Raw genomic sequence first — 22,241 nt, 5'->3', positions numbered from 1 at the left:
AAAGAATCATATGGGGCCGGGAGTTTGGCCTAGTGGTTAAAGTGCTTGCCCAGCATGCACAAAGACCTGGGTTCGATTCCTCGGTACCACATACATAGAAAAAAGCCGGAAGTGGTGCTGAGGCTCAAGTGGTAGAGCTCTAGCCTTGAGAAAGTCCAAGGACAGTGCTCAGGCCCTGAGCTCAAGCCCAGGACTGGTAAAAAAAAAAGAATCATATATGATTACAGTACATAGATAGGACATGTAGACTCTTTAAATGTTCACAATAAATCAGATAATTTTGATTTGGCACAGAGGGGATGCTGTGTCTATGAAAGGATGGTTTTTAATATAGCAGAAGCAGGGTGTTTATATATTGACAGTCCAAGATGACAGTAGGAAGGCTCTGCTCAGGGCTCCCTTCTTGCTCATCTTGGCCGCCTTCCCATTGTGTCTTCACATCACATGAGGGAGTGTGAACAACCTATGTCACTTCCCATGAGGACACAAATCCAACTGAATAAGGATCTCACTTTAACAATTTCTTTTAAACATAATGACTTCTAAAAATTTTGTTTCTCCAAAATACAAGCATACTTACTTGAAGATTTAGGATACAATATATAAATGATATAATTCAGTTCATGGTCTTGGACTATCCTTATCATTTATTTAATATTAGATTATCATTGTGTAAGAAAATACATTCTTCAAGCAATTTAAGGGTTCATTTTTAATTTTACAGAACTCTTCTACTTAAGTCTGTTCTTGAAATTAATTCAACCAATTTATGCTATTACTACAATAAAGGAATTATCCAGTAAAATACTCCTAATTAGAAATGGAGCTATAAATCTTACAGTTACATGATTTTTTTTAAATATACAGGGTTATCAGAAAGGAGAATCTTGTTTAACTGTGGGCATACCTTTATTCTGAAAGCTATTTTAAATCACAGTGTATACTTTCTAACTGCAAACAACCATAATCATAAATATATCAGAGAAAAACATACAAACCACTACCTAATTTTATTGGCAGCCTCCAATGCAAATATTCAGTTGTCAGTTTTCAATTGTTACAGAGTTAGAACATGGGGATGGAATGTTTGTATTGTAGGAAAAAGCAAACAAACTGCCCTTGGTATCAGTGTCTGGGTTTTCCCTGATCAGAGGTCAGGTAGCTCTCAGCCATCCTACAGGAAATGGCACAGGGGAGTCAAAGGAAAGAGATGTGAGATTTGGGGCAGGGCTGCACACATTACTCTCCCTAGTGAAGGAAGCTCCATGAAGAACTGACTCATGATCCCATGAGAATGACGTTCATCCTCAGGTCATTATTTTTCCACAGGGCAATGCAGAGCGAAGTGAAAATTATTTTCCCCTCATTAAAAAGAAGCAAGATAAGATAAAAATCACTGGCATTTTCCCACACACCAAGGAGAGAGCTTTGTTGAGTAAAAGAAAACATTAATTACTGGAATCCAGGTGAGTCTGAATATTGATGCTTCATAAGCTGCTTCATAAGGTGAGTGAAAGATCTCTCTGGCCACTGTATGGTTAAGGATAAGCAAAGAAGCTCTTTACTGTATATGTAGCTTTCAAACAAGAAGTTAGCCAAACTAAAATCTATTACTCCAAAACTTTCAAAAGGTAATTACATATATGTCATATTTATGGTGTCCATTGTGATACTTTCATGCAAATATATTATGTGCAGTAATCAAATTATGAAATTAATGTTTCTATTCAGAGAAAAGCATTTATCATTCCTTTGTGTTAGGGACATTTCCAGCACTTCTTTTTCCCCTGAGTCTTTCAAGACACAGAGCACCCTTTTGCTTTTAATTCTTGACATCAGATCAGTTCCACATATGAGTGATGGAATAACATTTCTTCATCAAGAATCACAATTGTTTTCACACTGCATTTAATACTACTTGGAGAATATTTAACGAAATTTAAAACAGAAAAATTTGAGCATCTTTATGACTAAAAATTTACTATTTAGTATTAAATAATCACTTATTTTCATGGAGAATGTTAAATAGATAACTGAAAATGAAAAGAGAATGCACAAGGCTATCCCTTCCAACCATTTAAGTGGATGACAATGGAAAATGTTTAGGCTAACTAAACCTTATCTTACATAAATTATAAATTAACAATACCACTATTTAGGAGAAAGCCCAAAGGGTAAACTGGGTATTTATTCCATATATCCAAATAAGAACACATGAAAGCCACCACAACAACCATGTGTATTGCATCATAATTTACAATAGCTAAGATATGGAATCAACTCTGATGTCTCTCAATGGCTGAATGGATCAAGAAAATGTGTTATATAGACACAAAGGAATTCTATCATCCATCAGAAAGAATGGCATTGTTTTGCTTATAAGGAAATGGAGTTAGAAAAAAATTGTATTTTCCAAACCCAGAAAGCACAAGTTGCATGATTTTCCTCATTTATGGGAGCTAGAGTATGCCTAGAAATCTAGAAGTAAATATACTGGGTGGCACCCAAGCAATTACAAATGAAATCACTGAAGTATATAATAGACTTCAAGGACAGCACGAATAGCATCATTTCTTAGAAAGACTAAGTCAAAGCCCAGCAAAATAAGTACCAGGAAGTAGCTACTTACAAGGGAGTAGTCAAGACAAGAGTGTTAGTAGAATGAATAGGGAAAATTAGTAGAATGCAAGCATTATGTATGCCACAAAACTGAAGAAAGTAATGGAAGGGGTGGGTGCAAGGGAAGTGAAGATATTGAAGAGATGACACAGACCAAGATACACTGTATATATAATTTTTTTGCTAAATGGAAAATATTCAATATATAACCTGAAAACTCTGAAAGGAAAGGAGTAAGGTAGGGTGGGAGGGGTGGGTGAGCAAAAATGTTGAAAGGGATGAAACTGATCAAGAATTACTGTGTTCATAAACTGCTTTGTTGAATGGCAACTCCTTTGTACAACTACTTGGAGAAAAGGAAAATGTATTTTAAAATGTAGAAATAAATAAAAAGCACTAAAGCTCTTATGCAGATCATTGAACTTGGTCAATATAATGCTCTTCATACAGCCAGTTTCAGAAACAGACTTGTAAGACCTATAAGAATGATAAAAACAAAGTGTCTTATTCAAAGAATATCAGTACATTTAGAAAACATAAATTATAGTGCTGTTAATAAATTGAGTCTTTTCAACATTATTTTGGTTACACAAACCACTCCATAATTCTCTTCAACTTTTGAGTATTTATTTCTTGTTTTTGGTAACATGTAATATTAAACCTGTTCCTAGGAACATTGAAGGATATAAGGATTTGGTTCTTTCACAGAAAAGTTAAATTGGGATTTGAAAAAAAAGAAGATAGCATACTACCAAAATGCAAAGTAAGGGGTGTATGATTATGGAAGCTCTGAGCCTGCACTCTTACTGCACCTTCTGCAGGAATGAAGAGATTTCCCTCTGAGTAACAGTCTACAGGGGGAGGCCAGCAGTTCACTGCACTCAGCACACTATGCCTTCTGCTCATTCTGGGTTACAGCACATGCTGAGCTAAACAATTCACACATGTATCCCTATGTTTTCTCTCCATGTATTTTTCTGCCACATGTATATCCTATGTCAAAAAGAGTAAATCAGTTATTTGAAGAGGAAGGGTTGTCCTCACATTCACCATATTGTTTTGTTTTAATTTTATTGTCAGGGATATACAAAGGGGTGACATTTATCGACATACATACTGAGTACATTTCTTGTTGAACATTGTTAATCCCTCTTATGCTTTTATCCCACTCTCCCTACTCTCAGTACATCCCTCCCCCAAGTTGTAAAGTTCATTTCTAACATATGTCTTTTGACAATAGACAAAAGGCAAACCAAGGCACTGTGTTTTGAATTATAAAAGTAGACTGCTAATATCCATATGTGTATCACTCCATGAAGCTGTTGTTGACTAACTCATAAGAATTGGGAATTCTTCTCCTGTGCAATTAAGAAGGCTTGGCAATTTGTATAGAGGCCAATGGAGGTAACAAACACATTAGTATTCTTTTAAAAACTGCTAATTTTTATAAATATCTAGATTTTATGAGCATTCTCTCATTTTCAATGTAATCAAAATGTACAAAGTTACCTAAATAAAATATTTCCTACATTCTATTCTTGAACTCTAAATCCCTGATCCACATCAAAGGCCGTCTCCCTGAAACACCCCCATGTAGTATAATTCTGTATAGTTTAATTAGCACCTACTTATACAATATGAACTTCCACGCTGTTGCTGACAAGTAACACCACTCAAAATACCCTTTATGAGACAGTGATGTAATGACTGTGTGTTTCTAAGAAGGGGTCTGGGGCATGGAGGAAGGTTGTATGAGAGTGAGTATATAATTAGCCTATGAGTTAGAAGTGGTTAGTAATTTTCCCAGAATTCCAAATGTTGACTACTGAAAGATATTTTTTTTTGTGGGTCATGGGGATTGAACTTGGCCTGGGCGTTGTCCCTGAGCTCTTCAGCTCAAGGCTTCCACCCAGCCCACTTCTCATTTTCTAGTGGTTAATTGGAGATAAGAGTCTCAGGTCCCCGAATGGCTTTGAACCCTGATCTTCAGATCTCAGCCTCTTGAGTAGCTAGGATTACAGGTGTGAGCCACCACGCCCAGCTGAAAGACATTATTTTGTTACAATACTTTGAATTTATCATTTCTAGTTATTTTATTTCTATGGCTCTTTTCATGCCTAATGCCTTACATTTCTCATGTTTGTTTAATGTATTTAACAGCAAAACATAGCAGAAAGCAACTTTTGATCTCAGAAAATATGCACACATGACAAAATTAGAGCAGCACAGATTATGATTCAATCATTTTTATGTTCATAAATTTGCTGTTAAACAAAGCTTTTACTTGGAAATTTAGGTAATGATTCAAAATAAATTTTACAAAAATGTAAAGCATATTAATAAATACACTTGATTCTCTGGGAGATTTTTAAAGAATATATTTGTTTAACTTTCCTAGTAAAAATGTGTCATCTTAAGATCTTTTTCGGCAGATCATAGTAAAACACCTTGACATGCATTTAACAGAGGCAACACGTTTTATGAATATTCTAAAACATTTTTAATGAAATTGCACCGAGTCAAACGATGGCCTGGCCTTAGGCTGATGTATGTCTTTCTTTTCTCACCTTCCTAATAACAGTGGACGCCATGAGCAACCTCACCTTGGAGTTGGACTTCTTCCTCACCCAGTTCTCTGACAGCCAGCAGCTCCAGGTCTTCCATGGCTTCCTGTTCCTGCTGATCTACCTGGAGGCTCTCATGGGGAATCTTCTCATCTTCGTCCTTGTCACTGTGGACCGGTGTCTTCACACCCCCATGTACTTCTTCCTGAAGAACTTGTCCTTGATTGATGTCGGTCTCATTTCAGCCACTGTCCCAAACCTTATTCTAAACTCTTTCACACATAGGACAAGCATCTCCTTCCCAGGCTGTGTGTGTCAGGTATTCTTGGTACTTAACTTTGTTGGGTCTGAGCTCTGCATCCTAATAGCCATGTCCTATGACCGCTATGTGGCTATCTGTCACCCATTAAATTATGAGGTCATTATGAACACAGGTGTAGTGATGCAGATGGTAGTTACCTCTTGGCTCCTTGGCAGTATCTTTGGGGTCTTATACACTGTTGGAAGTTTCTCTTTATCATTCTGTGGGTCCAAGAAACTTCCACAATTTTTCTGTGATGTCCCTTCTCTACTCAAGATTTCTTGCTCTAAGAAGCATGTCACCATTGATATTACTGTGGCCACTGGAGTCTTATTTGTACTCTTTGGCTTAGTTTGCATTGGGTATTCATATGGTTGCATCTTCCAAACAGTTCTGAGAATACCATCATTACAAGGACAATCAAAAGCCCTCTCTACCTGTATGCCCCATTTCATAGTTGTGATTACATTTTTAGTGACAGCTGTCTTTTCCTATTTAAAGCCAGTCCCTGATTCTCCTCATCTTATTGACTTTTTGGCATCTGTTTTCTACTGTGTAACACCACCATCTTTGAACCCTATAATATACAGTCTGAGGAGCAAGGAAATCAAAGCTTCTCTGTGGAAGTTTTTGCAGAAGCTATCTCATTGCATGTTGGAAAACCAGAGAACCTATTTCTAGAGGATTAATTGCTTATCGTCTTTGTTGGCTGTTGAATTAAAACCTATTTTCACTGTGTTGAAGATGAAAAAATAGCCCAATTTTTAGTTAAACCAATGTGGAAACATGGAAGAATGAGGCCTACAGAGGAGTGTCTTGTATGGATGAAAGCTCTGCTTAAAACCTGTTACAGAACAGAGTAAGGGGAGTCCAACAGTATTGACCAGCTCAGGGTCACATGGTATAAATTATGCCATCATGTGGAAAAATGGGTTTCTTTACTGAAGTCAGAATATGTAGCTAAGAATTCAGGGTACTCCTTTGCTCATTTAGGATACAGTAAAACAGATTAGGCAGCTTAGGACCAATAGAATTTGACCTCACAGTTGCTGGAGGAGAACATGTAATACAGAGCTGTGTGCCAGCACTTTCTGTTACTGCTGAGGAGCATTCTTCCTTTGCTTTGCAGATTGCACACACTTTGTGTCATCTGACAGAGTGGACAGCGTGGTCATGTTTGTCGTTTCATGTCAAAACACAAAACTGACTGACAAAGGACCCAGTCACAAAATTGAATGCCTCTAATACCAAATATTTATTAGGTTGTATTTCCATAAAATATTTGGAGGGACGGCAGCTATAAGTGTATGACAACATGTTTTACAATAACTACTGACTCTAGTGAATGCAATAGCTGCTTTTAGCAAGAATGAGGATCCAGAAGGACTCAGGTCTTCCAAAATCCAGGAGGAAATTTATTCTTAACACATTTGTCAAAGAGATAACATGTACAATATCCTAAAATGATCATTTCATTTTAATTTACCTTGGTGAAATTTGTAACACATTAGTAATGTGGGTGTATGAAATCTATATATTATTTCTCTAAACATTATTGCTAATTGCACTGTTATGAGGGGAAACCAACTGTTTTATGTTTATTTGAGACATCAGATTGATCAGATACTAAATTTTAATATGTAATTGAAAAATCTCTGAATTTTCTATGCCATGCCTCCATATTTCACTCTTGGTATTATGCCATAGTACAGGTGCATTTCCTAATACAACATTCTTGAAGTTTGCTCTTTATACCAAAATTGCCCTCATCCCTTTATAGAGATTCTATCTTAAAAAATTTAGAACACATTTTTAAAATTAGCAGAGTGTAGATAATGGAGTACATATGGCCATATTAGACCTCATTTGTTTAAGTAGGTTTTTATGTTCAACTTAGTTGAGCCCTTTTCCTAGGAGAAGAATCTGTGTGTGGCATTCATTCAATACCCTAGCTTTTGTCGATATGAAAATTAAAGGGCCAGTCTGTAATGTAGTTCTATTGGGTAACGAAATAGTGAGAAGAAACTGGCTACTACAAACGAAAAGTACATAAAATCATATCTTTCATGTACTGAAAGAAAATGCTTGTAAATTTCCAGGTGATACAATGTAAGGGTAAGAGAAATTTTACCTTTTCTACTGGTTTAGGTCACTTATGTTAGCTTAAATTGAAAACTTTAGCCAGATATCTCAAAGCTCTGCAAATTCAACAAGTTCTAAGTGAAATCTAATTCATGAGTTGTGCACTAAATTGGATGTATTCCTTCCAGTTGTATTAGAAAAAAAATTTGAGCCTTCAATCTTGATAAAATTCGTCAAGTTATTCCAAAATCAAGACCAAGAGAAAATCTCTGGGAAGTTGAAAATATTGACTCCTGAGTAAAGAAAAAAGAAATAAGCCACTGTGCCTGAATCTTTGACAATGTTCCTATGTCATTTTATTTGTTCAAATTGAGTGACACTCATGTTACTTCGGGAGCACTAGTCTTACAATTGTTCATCCTGTGCTAACGATGTCTTTTTTAACAGAACTTGGGCTTCTTTAGAGCTTTTACTGCAAAGTTAGTCCTGAACTTCATGAGAGTGGAACACCACGTAATAGCATTCACAATATACATCTCACTGTCTGCATGAAAACCTAAGCATACTAGGCTGAAGTTTATTTCCAGTGAAATTTAATAATGCAGTGGGAAATATATTCTACTTAGTAAATTCACTCAAGAATTAGAAATTTAGATTCTATGGTTACTTATCTGAAGCTATGATATTAGTTTTTTTTCCTACGAAAGAGTAAATACATTCATTGGTAGATGACAAATGATATTCAAGTAGGCACTAATAATTTAATTTAAAACAAACAATTCAAAATAAAATTATTTCTATAATCATTTTTCAGGAAAATCTCTTCTGCTCCTCATGGTATATGTGTTCATCCTGGGACTTAAATAATGGGTCTGGGTGCTGTCCATCAGTTTTTTACTCAAGACTAGTACTCTATCACTGGAGCCACAGCTCTACTTCTAGGCTTTTGGTGATAAATTGGAGATAAGAGTCTCACAGACTCTTCTGTTCTGGCAGTTGGCCTTTTAAATGTTTTATGGAACACTTTTTATTAACTACATTTCTCTAAATTTATTATGAATTGGTATAATTTTTCTCCTCACAGAACTCAAGCTGCTTCAGAAGAATAGTTTTACTCCTTCCTCATGCATGTATTTTTCTGTACTCATATGAAGAACAGTGAGAACAGTTCGCAGTGCAGTCTTCCCATTCTCAGAGGTAGCATAGGAATCAATATACTAGGATAAATATTATAATTTAAATTTACTGACAGTCCAAAAACTAGATCTGAGCTCAAATTTGAATGTCCCAGCATTTAGAACGTGGATTATAACAGAAAACAACCAAAGTACACTGGGCAACATCTTGTGTTTCACTGGTGAGGATGCAGGTGGGACCCTGAGTGATCCTGCAGGAAAGGTCATAGCTGGTGCCGCAGGAGGAGGTCCAGGTTGCACACAGTTATTACCATAATGAATGAGGCTCCATAAAGAACTGCATCATCGTTCCCATAGGACTGAGTTTGTCCTCATTCCTTGTTTTCCCAGAGGGTAATGAAGAGTAAATTGAACATTATTCCTTTCTTTAAAAAGAGGACTTCAGAGCCTGGAGAAGTGGCTCATGCCTGAGGAGGCTGAGATCTGAGGCTCAAGGTTCAAAGCAAGCCCAGGGACAAACGGATCAGGATTCTTATCTCAAATTAACCTCTAGAAAATGGGAAGTTGGGCTTGGCTCAAGGGTAAGGCATTAGCCTTGAGCTGAAGAGCTCAGAGATAATGCCCAGGCCCAGTGGGAGGGTGGTTGCCTTGATCTGAAGAGCTCAGTGAGTTCCAGCCCCATGACTCCCCCACTCCACACACACACAAAGGGCTTCAAGTAAGATGAAATCGCTGATATTTTTCCTCACACTGTGAATAGAAGAAGTCTACTATTAGCACTTTAAATTCTATGAGGTAAGTATGAATGCTGGAGATTTAGAATTTTGTGGGAAGGGAAGAAGGTAGAGAATTTCCATGGTCTTTGTTAGACCATGTGCAAAGAAATGTTCTGCTATATGTAAAAGCTTTCAAGCAAGGATCTTATCTATGCAAAATATAAATTTTCTTTGAAGTATTTGTTTAGTTATTACAATCATTGAAAAAAGTGTTTGAGCTACTACAGCTCATATTTATGAGGCATACTTTGATTATTTGATACAATATTTCATATCAAATAATCAAATCAGAGGAATTCTCATTTCTACCTGGAGAATTATTCCTTTGGGTGGAGCCTTTCAAACTCTTATCTTCTCTTCCCAGAGTCTACCAGACTGGCTTTTAGCTACATTGCAGATTTTACTTTTTAGGCATGACTTTTTAGGTGATGCTGTTCCATACAGAAATGATTAAATGAAAGCATATTACCAAGAATCACAATTGATTATTTTTAGTATTATTTAATATGATAGAGAGTAAAATTTAGGCATCTTTCAAAGATAATTTCATCAAATAAAAGGTAGATTTCTTCAACAAATAAAAGGCAGATTTAAAATTAACATATACAAATTATTCATTCCCATAAAGCATAATTACTGGGTCACTGCAAATAACATAAGAGCCTTACTTTCCACTTTTTATGTTCAATGAAGGTGAATAATTTCCATACTTGATTTAAGTTCCCAAACTGAATTTATCACAGACACTGAAGCACAAATCTCAAAGCACTCTGCAAATTTTCAATGTTTCAAATGTTACAAAGCTTCATATAATATCCTTGATACAATGAGTCTTTTTAAAACTCAGTTTTAAATGTTGTCATCTTCATTTACTTCTTAGGGTTGAGAACTTGTTTAGCATAAAGCTATTGGTGAAATTATTTAAAAAATGGATCCATTCAGAAAAAAGGATTACTTGATATTTTTAATTAGTTCACTTTATTGTAATTATATTAGTGATGTAAACAGGGATTATAATTACACAAGTCAAGTAATGAGTATATTTCCTTTTGCAGTGTTCCCTCATTCTCTCCATTCACTCCCATTTCCACCCCTAAGTTCATTTTTTAACAGTGTCTAGTGATTTCCAGTACTGCCCTGTTTACCATTTTTCCTTCCTCACCCACCCTCCTGAGAATACCCACATGAAAGTGTAATTTTTGGCCCTCTGTTGGGGCTTGAACTGAAGGCCTGGGTACTGTTCTTGGGCTTTCTCAAGGCTCTACCACTTGAGCCACAGCACCACTTCCTGCTTTTTCTATGTATATGTTAGACAAGCACTATACAACTAGTTCATGTTCCCAGCCCAAAGGTATTTTTTTAAGATTTTATTAACCTTGACTTTTTTACATCATATTTCAAATGTTAAGTTTAACAAATAAGTAATCAAGAGTGGGATCTCTACGTATAATCACTGGCACATAAATTTTAGAACAAATTTTAAATTAAACAGAGCTCTTATATATCGTAGATAGGTATTGATTTATATAACATTATTTCTATAAAGTATATATCCCATCATAGATTTATATGTCTATATATAGTTATATTTATATCTCCAAGTTAAAGTCAACGACCTTGAGTGCCTGAGTATTGATTCATCGAGCTTGTACTGTTTGGATCTAATATCAAGGAGACTATGTACCATTAGTTTCTTTGGTCTTGATTTATCTCACCCAACATGATTTGCTCTAGTTTCATGCAATTCCCAGCAAATGCTATTATTTCATCTTGTCTGATGGCTATGTTGAATTCCATTGTATATATGTACCACAATTTTTTATATCCATTCATCTGTAGTGGGGTATCTGGGTTGTTTCCATCGCTTGGCTATTGTGAGTAATGCAGAGATGAACATGACTGAGCAGGTGTCCTTATCATATCTTATGTTATGATGCTCAGGGTAGATGACCAGGAATGGTATGGCTGGGTGGTAGGAAAGGCCTATTTTTCGTTTTTTGGAGGAACCTCCAAACTACTTTCCAGAGTGGTTGTACTAGTTTACATTCCCAGCAGCAGTGCAGTAGGGTTCCTCTTTCTCCACATCCCTGCCAGCATTTGTTGTTGTCTGAGTTCAGAATATTGGCCATTCTGATTGGGGAAAGGTGGTATTTTAGGGTTGTTTTTATTTTCATTTCCTTTATGACCATGGATGATGAGCATTTTCTCATATATTTCTTTGCCATTTTACCTCTTCCTCTGATAAGTTTCTTTTTAGTTTGCTTGCCCATTTAGCAAATGGTTTGTTGGGTTTTGGGGGGAGATTAGTTTCTTCAGTTCCCTGTAGATATTGGACTCCTTGACCCCCCCTCCCCTTCTGAGTTTCTTGTCGATAACAAGGCATAACTGAGAGTCCCACCAGCAAGACATGTCTAAATCTAAAAATAACTGTTTGGTGAAAACATTCATTTGAGCTCATATTTTTTTGTGTTAAGTGTATCTGATTGAGTCCAATTTTCTTGTTATATGTCAATGTCTGATTATTTAAAAGTCTCCGTTTCTCTGTCCTGTTCGTGTTACATATTTTTCCTTGTCCAGTTTTGTCTTTAAAATTGGTACCATTTCTAAGTATGGATCCTTATGGTTTTTCTGTGCGTACTCAAGCACACATCCTTGTTATTTATTTAAACATTTCTGGGCCTAGCATGGCCGCTCCCCCATGTCTGCAGTTGTAACAAGCCCTGGAAAAATAAATTCCAGCCAAGTTGCCTTGCAAAAAGTTTTGTTTTGAACCTGGTTCTCACCTGTAAAAGTAAAATTGGCAAAACTCTCTTGACACAAACTTCCGGAAATTGAACGGCCGATATTAATTTTGCGCACTTTATGATCTTTGAGTATGAATGTGTGTGAATGAGTGAGTGAACATGTTCAAGGTTAAATTGTCAGCATGCTGTATAAAACAATGGATAAATTTATACTTAAACACAAAGACAATTGGGTAAATCTAAGCTTAAAACTTCAACAAAAATATTAGGTTTGAATGTTTTACAATGTCTCAAAGAATTATTGTGTTGTCTTAAAGAAAAACTGGTAAATATTTTTCTAGATCCTGAAATCTGCATTTTATTGCAGGACATACAGCTGTTTACATTGTAAACATTGTATCCTGTTCAGCACAGAGGTGTTAGGGAATTTGGGATTTATTACTTTAAGTTAAAGTTTGGAAACATGTATTAGAAATTTAAATGTAAAATTGTTCATTAACGTCAGAAACTTTGCCTGTGCTTTCTTGCAAACTGACACTAGAAATCTGATGGTAAAATGTGGATAATGTGATTAGTATTTTAAAGGAATGTTTAAAGGTTTATCTCCATGCTATTGGGTGTATTTTAAAAAGGAGAGGAAACTAAGTCCAGACTTAGACTTTTGGTGCACTGATGTCTATAGTTCTTGAATTAGGGAAAAACTGTTATTTGAGTTTAAACTGTTGTTGGAGTTCTAGACAGTAATCTAAACTGCAAAAGAGCCCTTTTTTCTAAAAGGCAAGAGGAGTGCCTTGGGCCTTAGGGGGCCTGAAGGCAGAGGAGTTCTTTGTGCCCTTAAAGGTTTTTCAATTGCAAATAAAGGCTAAGGTGTTAATTGTTTAAGCCAGTATCAGTAAAAGTTATTAAGAACATTGGAAATTGGTTTCTAAACAATATTTGAAAGTGAAGTTGTCTTAAATGTTTAAAGAAAGAGAAAAAAGGAAAATTAGGACTACCAAAGTAATTGTTTAATTGCTATTTCAGCTTGCTCTTGTAAGTTACCTTATAGCAACATCCAGCTAGCCCATGGAGAAGGACAGCAATCCTTATTCAGATGTAACTTTGGCTTTTACCAGGTTCTAGGTAAGCTCATGCTTAGAGACTATTTCTGAATTGACCACCTTGTTGCTTCTAATTGGAGTAACGTGGCCTTTTGTAGGACTCATTGATCTGAAAGCCTCAGCTTTGAGCCTGCCCGGGCAAAGCAAAGTCCCTGTGAGACTGTGGTGTCTAATCTGCCAGCAGGATGCTGGGACAGAGTTGCTTTGGAGCTTGAAGTGGCAGAGTGCTAGCTCTGAGCTGAAAAGCTGGGGGGAAGCACTCAAGCACCAAGCTCGGGACTCATAGTGGTAGGGTGCTAGCCTTGAGCTGGAGAGCTGAGAGACAGTGCCCAGGCCCTGAGTTCAAGTACAGCAACCAACAAAGTGAAATGCCAATGGCATGTTTATCCCTGTGTGGAGAGACACTACTGGGACACGAAAGCCTCTGCTTGGATGGCAGAGATGGTGTCAGATCTTAGTCACTTGTGCTTGGCCAATCAAATTAATCAGAGCCGGGAAGTCATAGAATAGTTTGTAAGCATGCCTTACTAGTGCCCGTGACTTTCATAACTGGGCAGGAACTTGTCAATCTTCTGTGATAGTGGGTAGTTTAAAGTCCTAATTGAGCGAAATTTTTATTTTTTATTTTTGACACCAGCCACAAATTCAGGAAAAGTTTGTGGATCTGAGGCTTGTGTCTCTATTAATCTGTTTAGATCTGACAACTGAAGCATTGTTAAGGTTGCAGAAATTTAGTTCCCCAGACAATCAAGAAAAAGCCTTTGCAAATGGGTGCTATGTAAGCTACACTATTGTAGCCAAAGATGGTTTGTGCAGTTGTTAAATGTCAAATATGATCTCTAGTTTGGAGTAAATTATTGTTCCTAATATCCAATCCTTGCAACCCCTTGATAAAACAGGCTAGGCTTCTTAAGGTCCCTGGTCAAGCACACCCCTGAGTCAGCTTGAAGAAGTCACAGAAGCTGAATCTCCGCCCATCAATCCCCGTTAGACCAAGGGACCAAAGTCATTTTTGGAAAATGTGACAGGATAAATTAGGGGTATAGAAAAGAGTAAAAATTGCACTTGTGTTTCTTTTAAAATAAAAAACGGGGGATTTTCCCAGTTGTTTGGCTGTCTTTCTACTTTAGTAGTTATGTCTTTGTGTAGAAACTTTTTTTATTTTTAGGTACTCCCCTTGGTTGAAACTCTCTCCAATCTCTTGTGACCCTAGGACTCTGTTCTAAAAGTTTTTGATTGTGCCTATGAGTTTCCGTATCTCTCCTGCTCTGTAGTGTAGGAGTTTCAGGGTTTCAGGTCTGATATTGAGGTCTTTGATCCATTTTGAGTTAATGATTGTGCATCGTGACAAGCTGGGATCAAGTTTTAGTTTTCTGCAAGTGGCTGCCCAGATTTCCCAGCACCAATAATTGAAGAGACTTTGTTTATGGCACTGTATATCTCTGACTTATGGTTTTATTTCTGGATCTTCTATTCTGTTCCATTGTTCTTCTGTTCTATTTTTGTGCCAATACCAAGGTGTTTTTTTTATTATGGCTACATAGTACATTTCAAAGTCTGATATTGTAATACCACCTGCGTTGCTATTTTTGCCCAGAATTTCTTTAACTCTTCTAGGTCTTCTGTTGTCACTTGGCATTTTTTCATGAGGTTTCATTTTGAGAAAGCATAATGCCAAAGACAAAGCAACAAATAAATGATTAAGGAAGCATTAATATGCATGTTACCTTACTTCAAATGGCAAAAATATATAGAGATATATGGCATATGATATATGTTCAAATATATGGTTTATTGAATTTAAGAAAAATTACTCTTTGTTGTTCATGAACATATTTCTGACATTTCATTATTCCTCACAGACCAAGTAACTGAACCATCCTGAGGAGTATGTTACTGAAACTCTTCTCAGTGTTGAAATTCTACAGTGTGTTTCTTAGCATACAGTTGTTATAAAATGAGCTTCCACATCAATGCAAATAATTAACTCTAGAAATACAAGTAAAGGGAGTGAGTTAGTGAGAGAGTATGTGTGAGAATGACACAGAAGGCAATCAGGATGTATAGGAAAGCTCTCAGAAAATGCCTGTGTATTGGGACTGCTAAATATTTTCCCATCTTATCCATACCTACTATTTTTCATTATACCATTCACTTATATAATCATAAATGTTATTTTCTAATTTTCTTTTATCATCATCTTAAAGTGGTTGCACAAGTAGTTGACATTTAGCAAAGTAGTTTTGATTTTTAATTTCTATATCCCTTAATAGTTTCAGATTAAGTTTTGACAAGTCTTCACATTGTACTTAACAGTAAAAATTAATATGACAATATAACTTCCTGTTACAATGATGCAAATATACAAAAAGATTCACCGCAATTTTTCCTTTGAGGTGTCTCACACATTCATTGAACTACACTATGATTTCATTCAAAATTTACCTACCAATTCAGGATTTAATTTTAAATCATATAGTTTATTAATGGTGTAACATGTTACATATTATGTCCCAAATTAAAAAGAAAAACAGTTTAGCCATTCTCCTAACTTTCTCTGGATATTTTTTTCTCTTCTTTATTACAGAACAAATAAGAGTATACATGGAATAAGATTGATAATGTGTTAATCATTATAATGGATGTAGGTTCCTTAAATTATTTTCCTTACATATATGTGTGAATCTTCCAACACAAAATGATTTTTAAAAAAGCAAGAGAGAGAAAAGAAAGAGTAGGAGGGAAGGAAGGATGAAGGAGGGAGAGAAAGGAATAGGCAAGGAAGGAAGAAGCTTCAATTCAAATATTCTCCCCAAATTAATAGGCACATTAGATGTCATGTACAATTTCATGAACATAGTTTGTCTAATCTGCTAGCTTAATATTATCATTCTGATGCATTTTATTTAATGTTATTTTTTCTTGGTTGTGGGGCTTGAACTCTGTGCCTGGGCATTCTTTCACAGTTCTTCAGCTCTAGGCTAGCACCCTACCTCTTAAGCCACAGTATCACTTTTGGTTTTTTGGTGGTTAATCAGAGTCACACAGACTTTTAATACCTAGGCTGGTGTTGAACTGCAATCCTCAGAACTGGGCTTCCTGAGTAGCTAGGATTACAGCCCTGAGCAACCAGAACCCAGCTCTCTGATGCAATTGTTACAGTATATTTCAAGTTCATGAACCACTGTTCATGAATGCAATTATCACTGTAAATATATAAATGTACTTGATCAAAGTTTGACCTTGACAAGATAAAACATACTGTTAGGCAGTGAAACGCTCTAGAGAAATAGGGACATAACTTTCCTCCTTTTGCATATAGCAGTTCAATACAGTGGAAGCCATGGCCAACCTTACACTACAGACAGACTTCATGCTCACCCAGTTCTCTGACAGCAAGAAGATGCAGATCTTTCTTGGCTTCCTGTTCCTGCTGATCTACCTGGAGTCTCTCCTGGGGAATCTTCTCATCTTCGTCCTTGTCACTGTGGACAGGTGTCTTCACACCCCCATGTACTTCTTCCTGAAGAACTTGTCCTTGCTTGATGTGGGCCTCATTTCAGTCACTGTCCCAAACCTCCTTCTGAACTCTTCCACTCACAGAAGCATCATCTCTTTCCCAGGATGTGTGTGCCAGGTCTTGTTAGTGGTTCATTTTGTTGGGTCTGAAGTTTTCATCCTGACAGCCATGTCCTATGACCGCTATGTGGCCATCTGTCACCCCCTACATTATGATGTCATCATGAACAATAGACTCTGTGTGCAGATGGTGGCTGTTTCTTGGTTCTTCGGCAGTATCTTTGGGGTTTCATACACAGCTGGAACTTTCTCTCTATCATTCTGTGGTTCCAGAAAACTCCCACAGATTTTCTGTGATGTCCCCTCTCTACTGAAGATTTCTTGTTCTAGGAAGCATATCATCACTGATGTTAGTGTCACCATTGGGGTCGTATATGGATTTCTCTGCCTTGTGTGCATTGGGTATTCATACATTTACATCTTCAATACAGTGCTGAGTATGCCCTCCCTGCCAGGCCGGTCCAAAGCTTTCTCCACTTGTGTGCCCCATCTCATAGTCGTCACCATGTTCATAGTGACAGCTGTCTTTGCCCATTTGAAGCCAGTCCCTGACTCCCCTCACCTTGTGGACTTTTTGGCATCTGTTTTCTATTCAGTGATGCCTCCATCTTTGAACCCTATAATATACAGTCTGAGAAATAAAGAAATCAAGACTGCTCTTAGGAAGCTCCCGTGGAGATTACACCACTGTGTTATGGGAAAGTAATATCTGGAATGAGTAATTCAATGGAGTTTTCTTTATTTTGTTGACAGTTTTTCTCCCTAACTGTATATTATAGTGATTTTATTAACATATATGTGTTATTTTTTTTACTTGAAACAAGTAGCTCAGTATTTTGTTTGCTCTTATGAATATTGTTTACATATATTAGAATGTAATTACTACAAGAGCATGGGCTATCTAAATTTTATCATGGCTTGAAAAAGCTTGTTATTCAGTTCTTACAATGGTTCATGTAATTCAAACTTCAGATACTCAGTCACAGAATCAGAATGCCATTACAAGGCTATTAATTTCCACCTACTTGGAGCCTGCGAATACATTGCTTAATGATGCAAAATGTATCAAGTGTGATTTCTTGAAGTAGTTTGGGATGTACAAATTCTCCAAATGGTCACAATACAATTGAGTCAACCCTTAATAGTTAAGAAATGCTTTGTTTTTTTTTTCCTGTCAGGGAGACCTGTGCCTATGGAGGTAATATATTTAAAATGATGAAATAGAAGATTCTATAAGCTACAGAATAAGAATCTTCTCTAGGAATAGAAGAGGTAAAAAGACACATTCTCCAGAAGCATCAGGAAGACTTGACACCTGTCAGAATGCCAGGCAAATCTGTATTGCAAACCCAAATTAACTGAAAAATAATTCATAATTAATTTTCTAAATTTTCTAACTTTTTTGCTGATTCTGGTGCTCAAACTGTGCACATGGACTCTATCCCTGAGTTTCTTTGTGAATAAAACTAGCCCTGTACAACTTGAACCACAGCACAGATTCCTGGTATCTAGTGAACAAACTAATTCCATCCACAAGGGCCCCACTGTCATCATTTAAAGACCTCAAAAAAAGTTCTGTAACAGGACAATCATTCTTTAACGGGATGCTTTTCAAGAACTGCTAAATTTTCCAACTTAATTTAGAAAGAAGGTGATCCAACAGGTACTCTGGTCTTTCTGGTTGTAGGGGGCACAGATTAAAATTACTAATATATTCACTAAATATATGCACATAGAATCCTAAAAATTATACTTTAAATCTTCATTATTTAGTGATAATTACTTTGACATAGTTCTTTATTGTATGACCTTTTTTTACATGCACATTATTATCTGTTATCCCAACACCATTGCTAGCTTTACTATGAAAATGAGGATCCTAATATCTTATACATATTTGGTTATCAGAGATGTCAGACATTATACTGTTATTAGTATTTTAAAACTATGGAGACTTTCTTACCCTTAATGCATGTTCCGTATATATTTGTTTGTTCGACAATATGTCTAACAGTAATAATTCATTTTTCTAAACATTATGCTCCTTAAACCATCCAGGCAAATGGATACTCTGCTTTATTTCTTTCATAGAGACACTGACTAATTATTATTGGAATAAATTACAAAATGCCAGAAGCCATAGTCTTAGATCCATTCAATGATATTTAAGGCAAAATGTAATAACCAGTAGGAAATGAGCCTATTTATTATTCAAAATAAATACCTAATATTATTTTTTCCAAGTAAGCCAGACTTAAAGAACATAGGCTCCATGGTTTCCCTCATTTGTAATAATTAGTACATGGAAAGGGGTATCAAGGTTTGAGAAATAATGCACCCATTATCTGACATATGTATCTGTCACCCCTCTATATATTATCCTAACAATAAAATACAATTTAAAAAGACAAAAAAGGCAGAAGATTAGAAGTGGAAGCATGCAGAGACTGAGAAATAAAAACTGACAAGATTTGGTGAAAAAAGTTTTAAACAGATTTCTTCTAGCTATTTCTTGATTAAAAGAAAAGAAAATTTCCATTTAGACATCTGTTTTCCTTCTCAGTCCAGAAGTAGATTATTTGTTCTGTGCTTTCCTAAATAGCAAGCTAAAATAAAATAAATTTATTGGTGTTACTACAAAAAATACAAATGTGAGATATAAGAATTAAATAGGAAAAGAAGGGAAACATACAAAACATCAAAGTGCCTACTTATGGAATGCACATGAAACCATGCTTTACTGCTAAAGTATGCCTAGAAAATATTGCTGGATTAAAATACGTATTTCCTTAAATCCAGTAACCTAGACTATGTAACATATAATGTGAAAATTTTTTCTCTTCACAAGAGTTTTACACTATTTCTCTCAAGAGGCTCCATATAGAAATGCATCATGGTCCCCATAGGACTGGGTTTGTCTTCAGCCCTTTGTCTTCCCAGAGGGTAATGCAAAATAAATTGGACATTATTCCCTTCCATTAAAAATGGGACTTCAAGCAAGATGAAATCACTGACTTTTCACCTCATACCATGAAATAGATATAATATTGGCACTTTGAATCCTACCAGGTGAGTCTGAATATGTCATAATATTTTTGGAAAGGAAGGAGTTAGAGAATCCTCATATCCTAGGTATGACCCTGTGGAAAGAAGTGTTTTCCTATATATACAAGCTTTCCAGCAAGTATCTTATCTATGTAAAACACAAATTTCCTTTAAAATGTATGTTTAGTTATTATAATCAATGAAAAAGGTGATTTTTAATGTTCACATTTATGAGGTATGATGTGATTATTTGATACAGTATTTCATATGAAATAACCAAATCAGAGACATTTTCTTTTCTACCTAGAGAACTATTTCATTCGGTTGGCGCCTTTCAAACTCCCATCTTCTATGCCCCGAGTCTGACAGAGTGGCTTTTCACCACATTGCAGATTTCAAAATTCCATTTTACTTTTTAGGCATGACAGATGATGGTGTCCTCGATAGAAATGTTTAAATGAAAGTTTATTATCAAGAATCACAAGAAGCAATTTCCTTTATACTATCATTTAATAAAATAGAGTAAAATTTAAATGTATTTCAAACAATGATAATCTCATCAAATATCTTCAACATATAAAAGTAGATTTAAAAATTAAAATATCATAATAATTCATTTCTATAGGCCATAATTACTTGGTAACTGAAAATAACATCTCATCTGTCATTTAAAAAATTTAAGTTCAGTGAAGGTGAATAATTTTTAAGCTTTTCAAACTTGATTCATCACAGACACTGAAGCAGAAGCATAAAATCTCAAAATACTCTGGAATATATATATATATATATATATATATATATTTGGAGGCCAATCATGGGCCTTGAACTCGACCTGGACACTGTCCCTGAGCTCTTCGGCTCAAGACTACTGCCCTACCCTTTGAGCCAAGTCCAGCTTCCTGTTTTTTAATTGGAGATAAGAGTGTCAGATCTGTTTGTGCCCAGGCTGTCTGTGAACCTTTATCTTCAGATCCCAGACTCCTGAGTAGCTAGGATTACAGGAATGAGCCACCACACCTGGCTATCTCTGGGAGTTTTTTATATAAGGTATTGAATTAAATAACTATTATATGCATCTAGCCATAAGCCTAATTAAGAGATGGAAGAATTATCTTCTATGACCATAGGTACATAGGCTTTGAGGTATTGTGATCCTCTGCTAGAAGAATACTAGATTTGTACTAATTATTACAAATGAGGAAAACCATTGAGCCTATGTTCCTTTGGGTCTGGCTTACTTCACCTAATATGATTTTTTTTTTCCAAGTCTTTCCATCTCAAGGTCATTCTGATGGCAGCATAGAATTCCATTGTGTCTAAGTACCATATCTTCTTGATCCAATCATCTACTGAGGGGTATCTGGGTTGGTTCCATATTTTAGCTATGGTAAATAATGCTTCAGTGAACATCATTGGGCTAATACCTTTAGTATACCCTTGTTTCTGGGCATTATTAATCAAAAATGAACTCCAGGTTATGGAAATAAGAGGTTTATCTTTGTTGTTCTTAATGTACTATGATAAATGTTTTTTTTCTCTTTTTTATTTATGGTTAATCTCATGTGGTTACTATATCTGACTTTATTACCTGGTATACTGTATATACACTTCTTGGTTTATTTCAAAAAGGGAAGGGAAGGGGAAAAACAAGATGACTAAGTGGAGGAGGAGGGAAGGAAAGGAGGACAAAAACGTGAGAGAAGGGATATCACGGTTCAAAAAGTAATGTACCCAATACTTGACGAATGTAACTGTAACTCCCTCTATACATTATCCTGACAATAAAATAAATATATATACATGTATAAATGAGGTGACTACAGGAGACACAACTATATTTGTATCATTTCCTTACTTGAATGCATTGTATTAATGATATTATGAACAATTTCATGTTAGTTTCAAAAACTGATCATATTGTTAAATGTTCTGGAAAAATAAACATATTTGAATCTACTATATTTAAAAAAGAGATGGAAGAATCATAGTAATTATGGAATCCAGTATTATTTTTTAAAAAACTAGTACTAGAAATTAAAGAATAACAGAAAAATCTCTAAATTTCTTACGCTAGATAGAAAGCCACACATAATTTCCTTGATAAAACTGACCCTTTAAAAAACTGTTTTCATGCTCCTTTATTAATAAGGGATGACAATTTGTTTAGTGTAAAGCTATTGCTGGAAGAATCCAAAAATTAGATTCCTTCCAAACATGATTACTTGATATATATATATATTATTTTTCTATGTATGTGGTACCAAGGAATCCAACCCGGCTCTTCGTGCATGCTAG

The 22,241-nt window shown here is 35.7% G+C and overlaps 1 protein-coding gene and 1 long non-coding RNA gene across 2 annotated transcripts in view; both read left to right on the top strand.

Annotated features, from left to right (window-relative positions):
• The first annotated feature begins 1,382 nt into the window (after nt 1-1,382).
• Nucleotides 1,383-22,241, top strand: part of LOC150057468 (uncharacterized) — a 32,999-nt gene continuing 12,140 nt past the window's right edge. The window contains exon 1 of the long non-coding RNA XR_016536763.1: nt 1,383-1,466. This is a non-coding gene — a long non-coding RNA (uncharacterized LOC150057468). The remainder of the gene's footprint in view (nt 1,467-22,241) is intronic.
• Nucleotides 16,666-17,607, top strand: LOC150057470 (olfactory receptor 14A2-like). Its single transcript, XM_090339981.1, has one exon. The coding sequence runs from the start codon at nt 16,666-16,668 to the stop codon at nt 17,605-17,607; it is 942 nt and encodes a 313-aa protein (XP_090196107.1).

Source organism: Megascapheus bottae, chromosome 10 (genome assembly GCF_031878675.1).
Source record: "Megascapheus bottae isolate mThoBot1 chromosome 10, mThoBot2.hap1, whole genome shotgun sequence".
Classification (NCBI taxonomy): Eukaryota; Metazoa; Chordata; class Mammalia; order Rodentia; family Geomyidae; genus Megascapheus; species Megascapheus bottae.
This window is presented reverse-complemented; position numbering and strand designations above follow the sequence as displayed.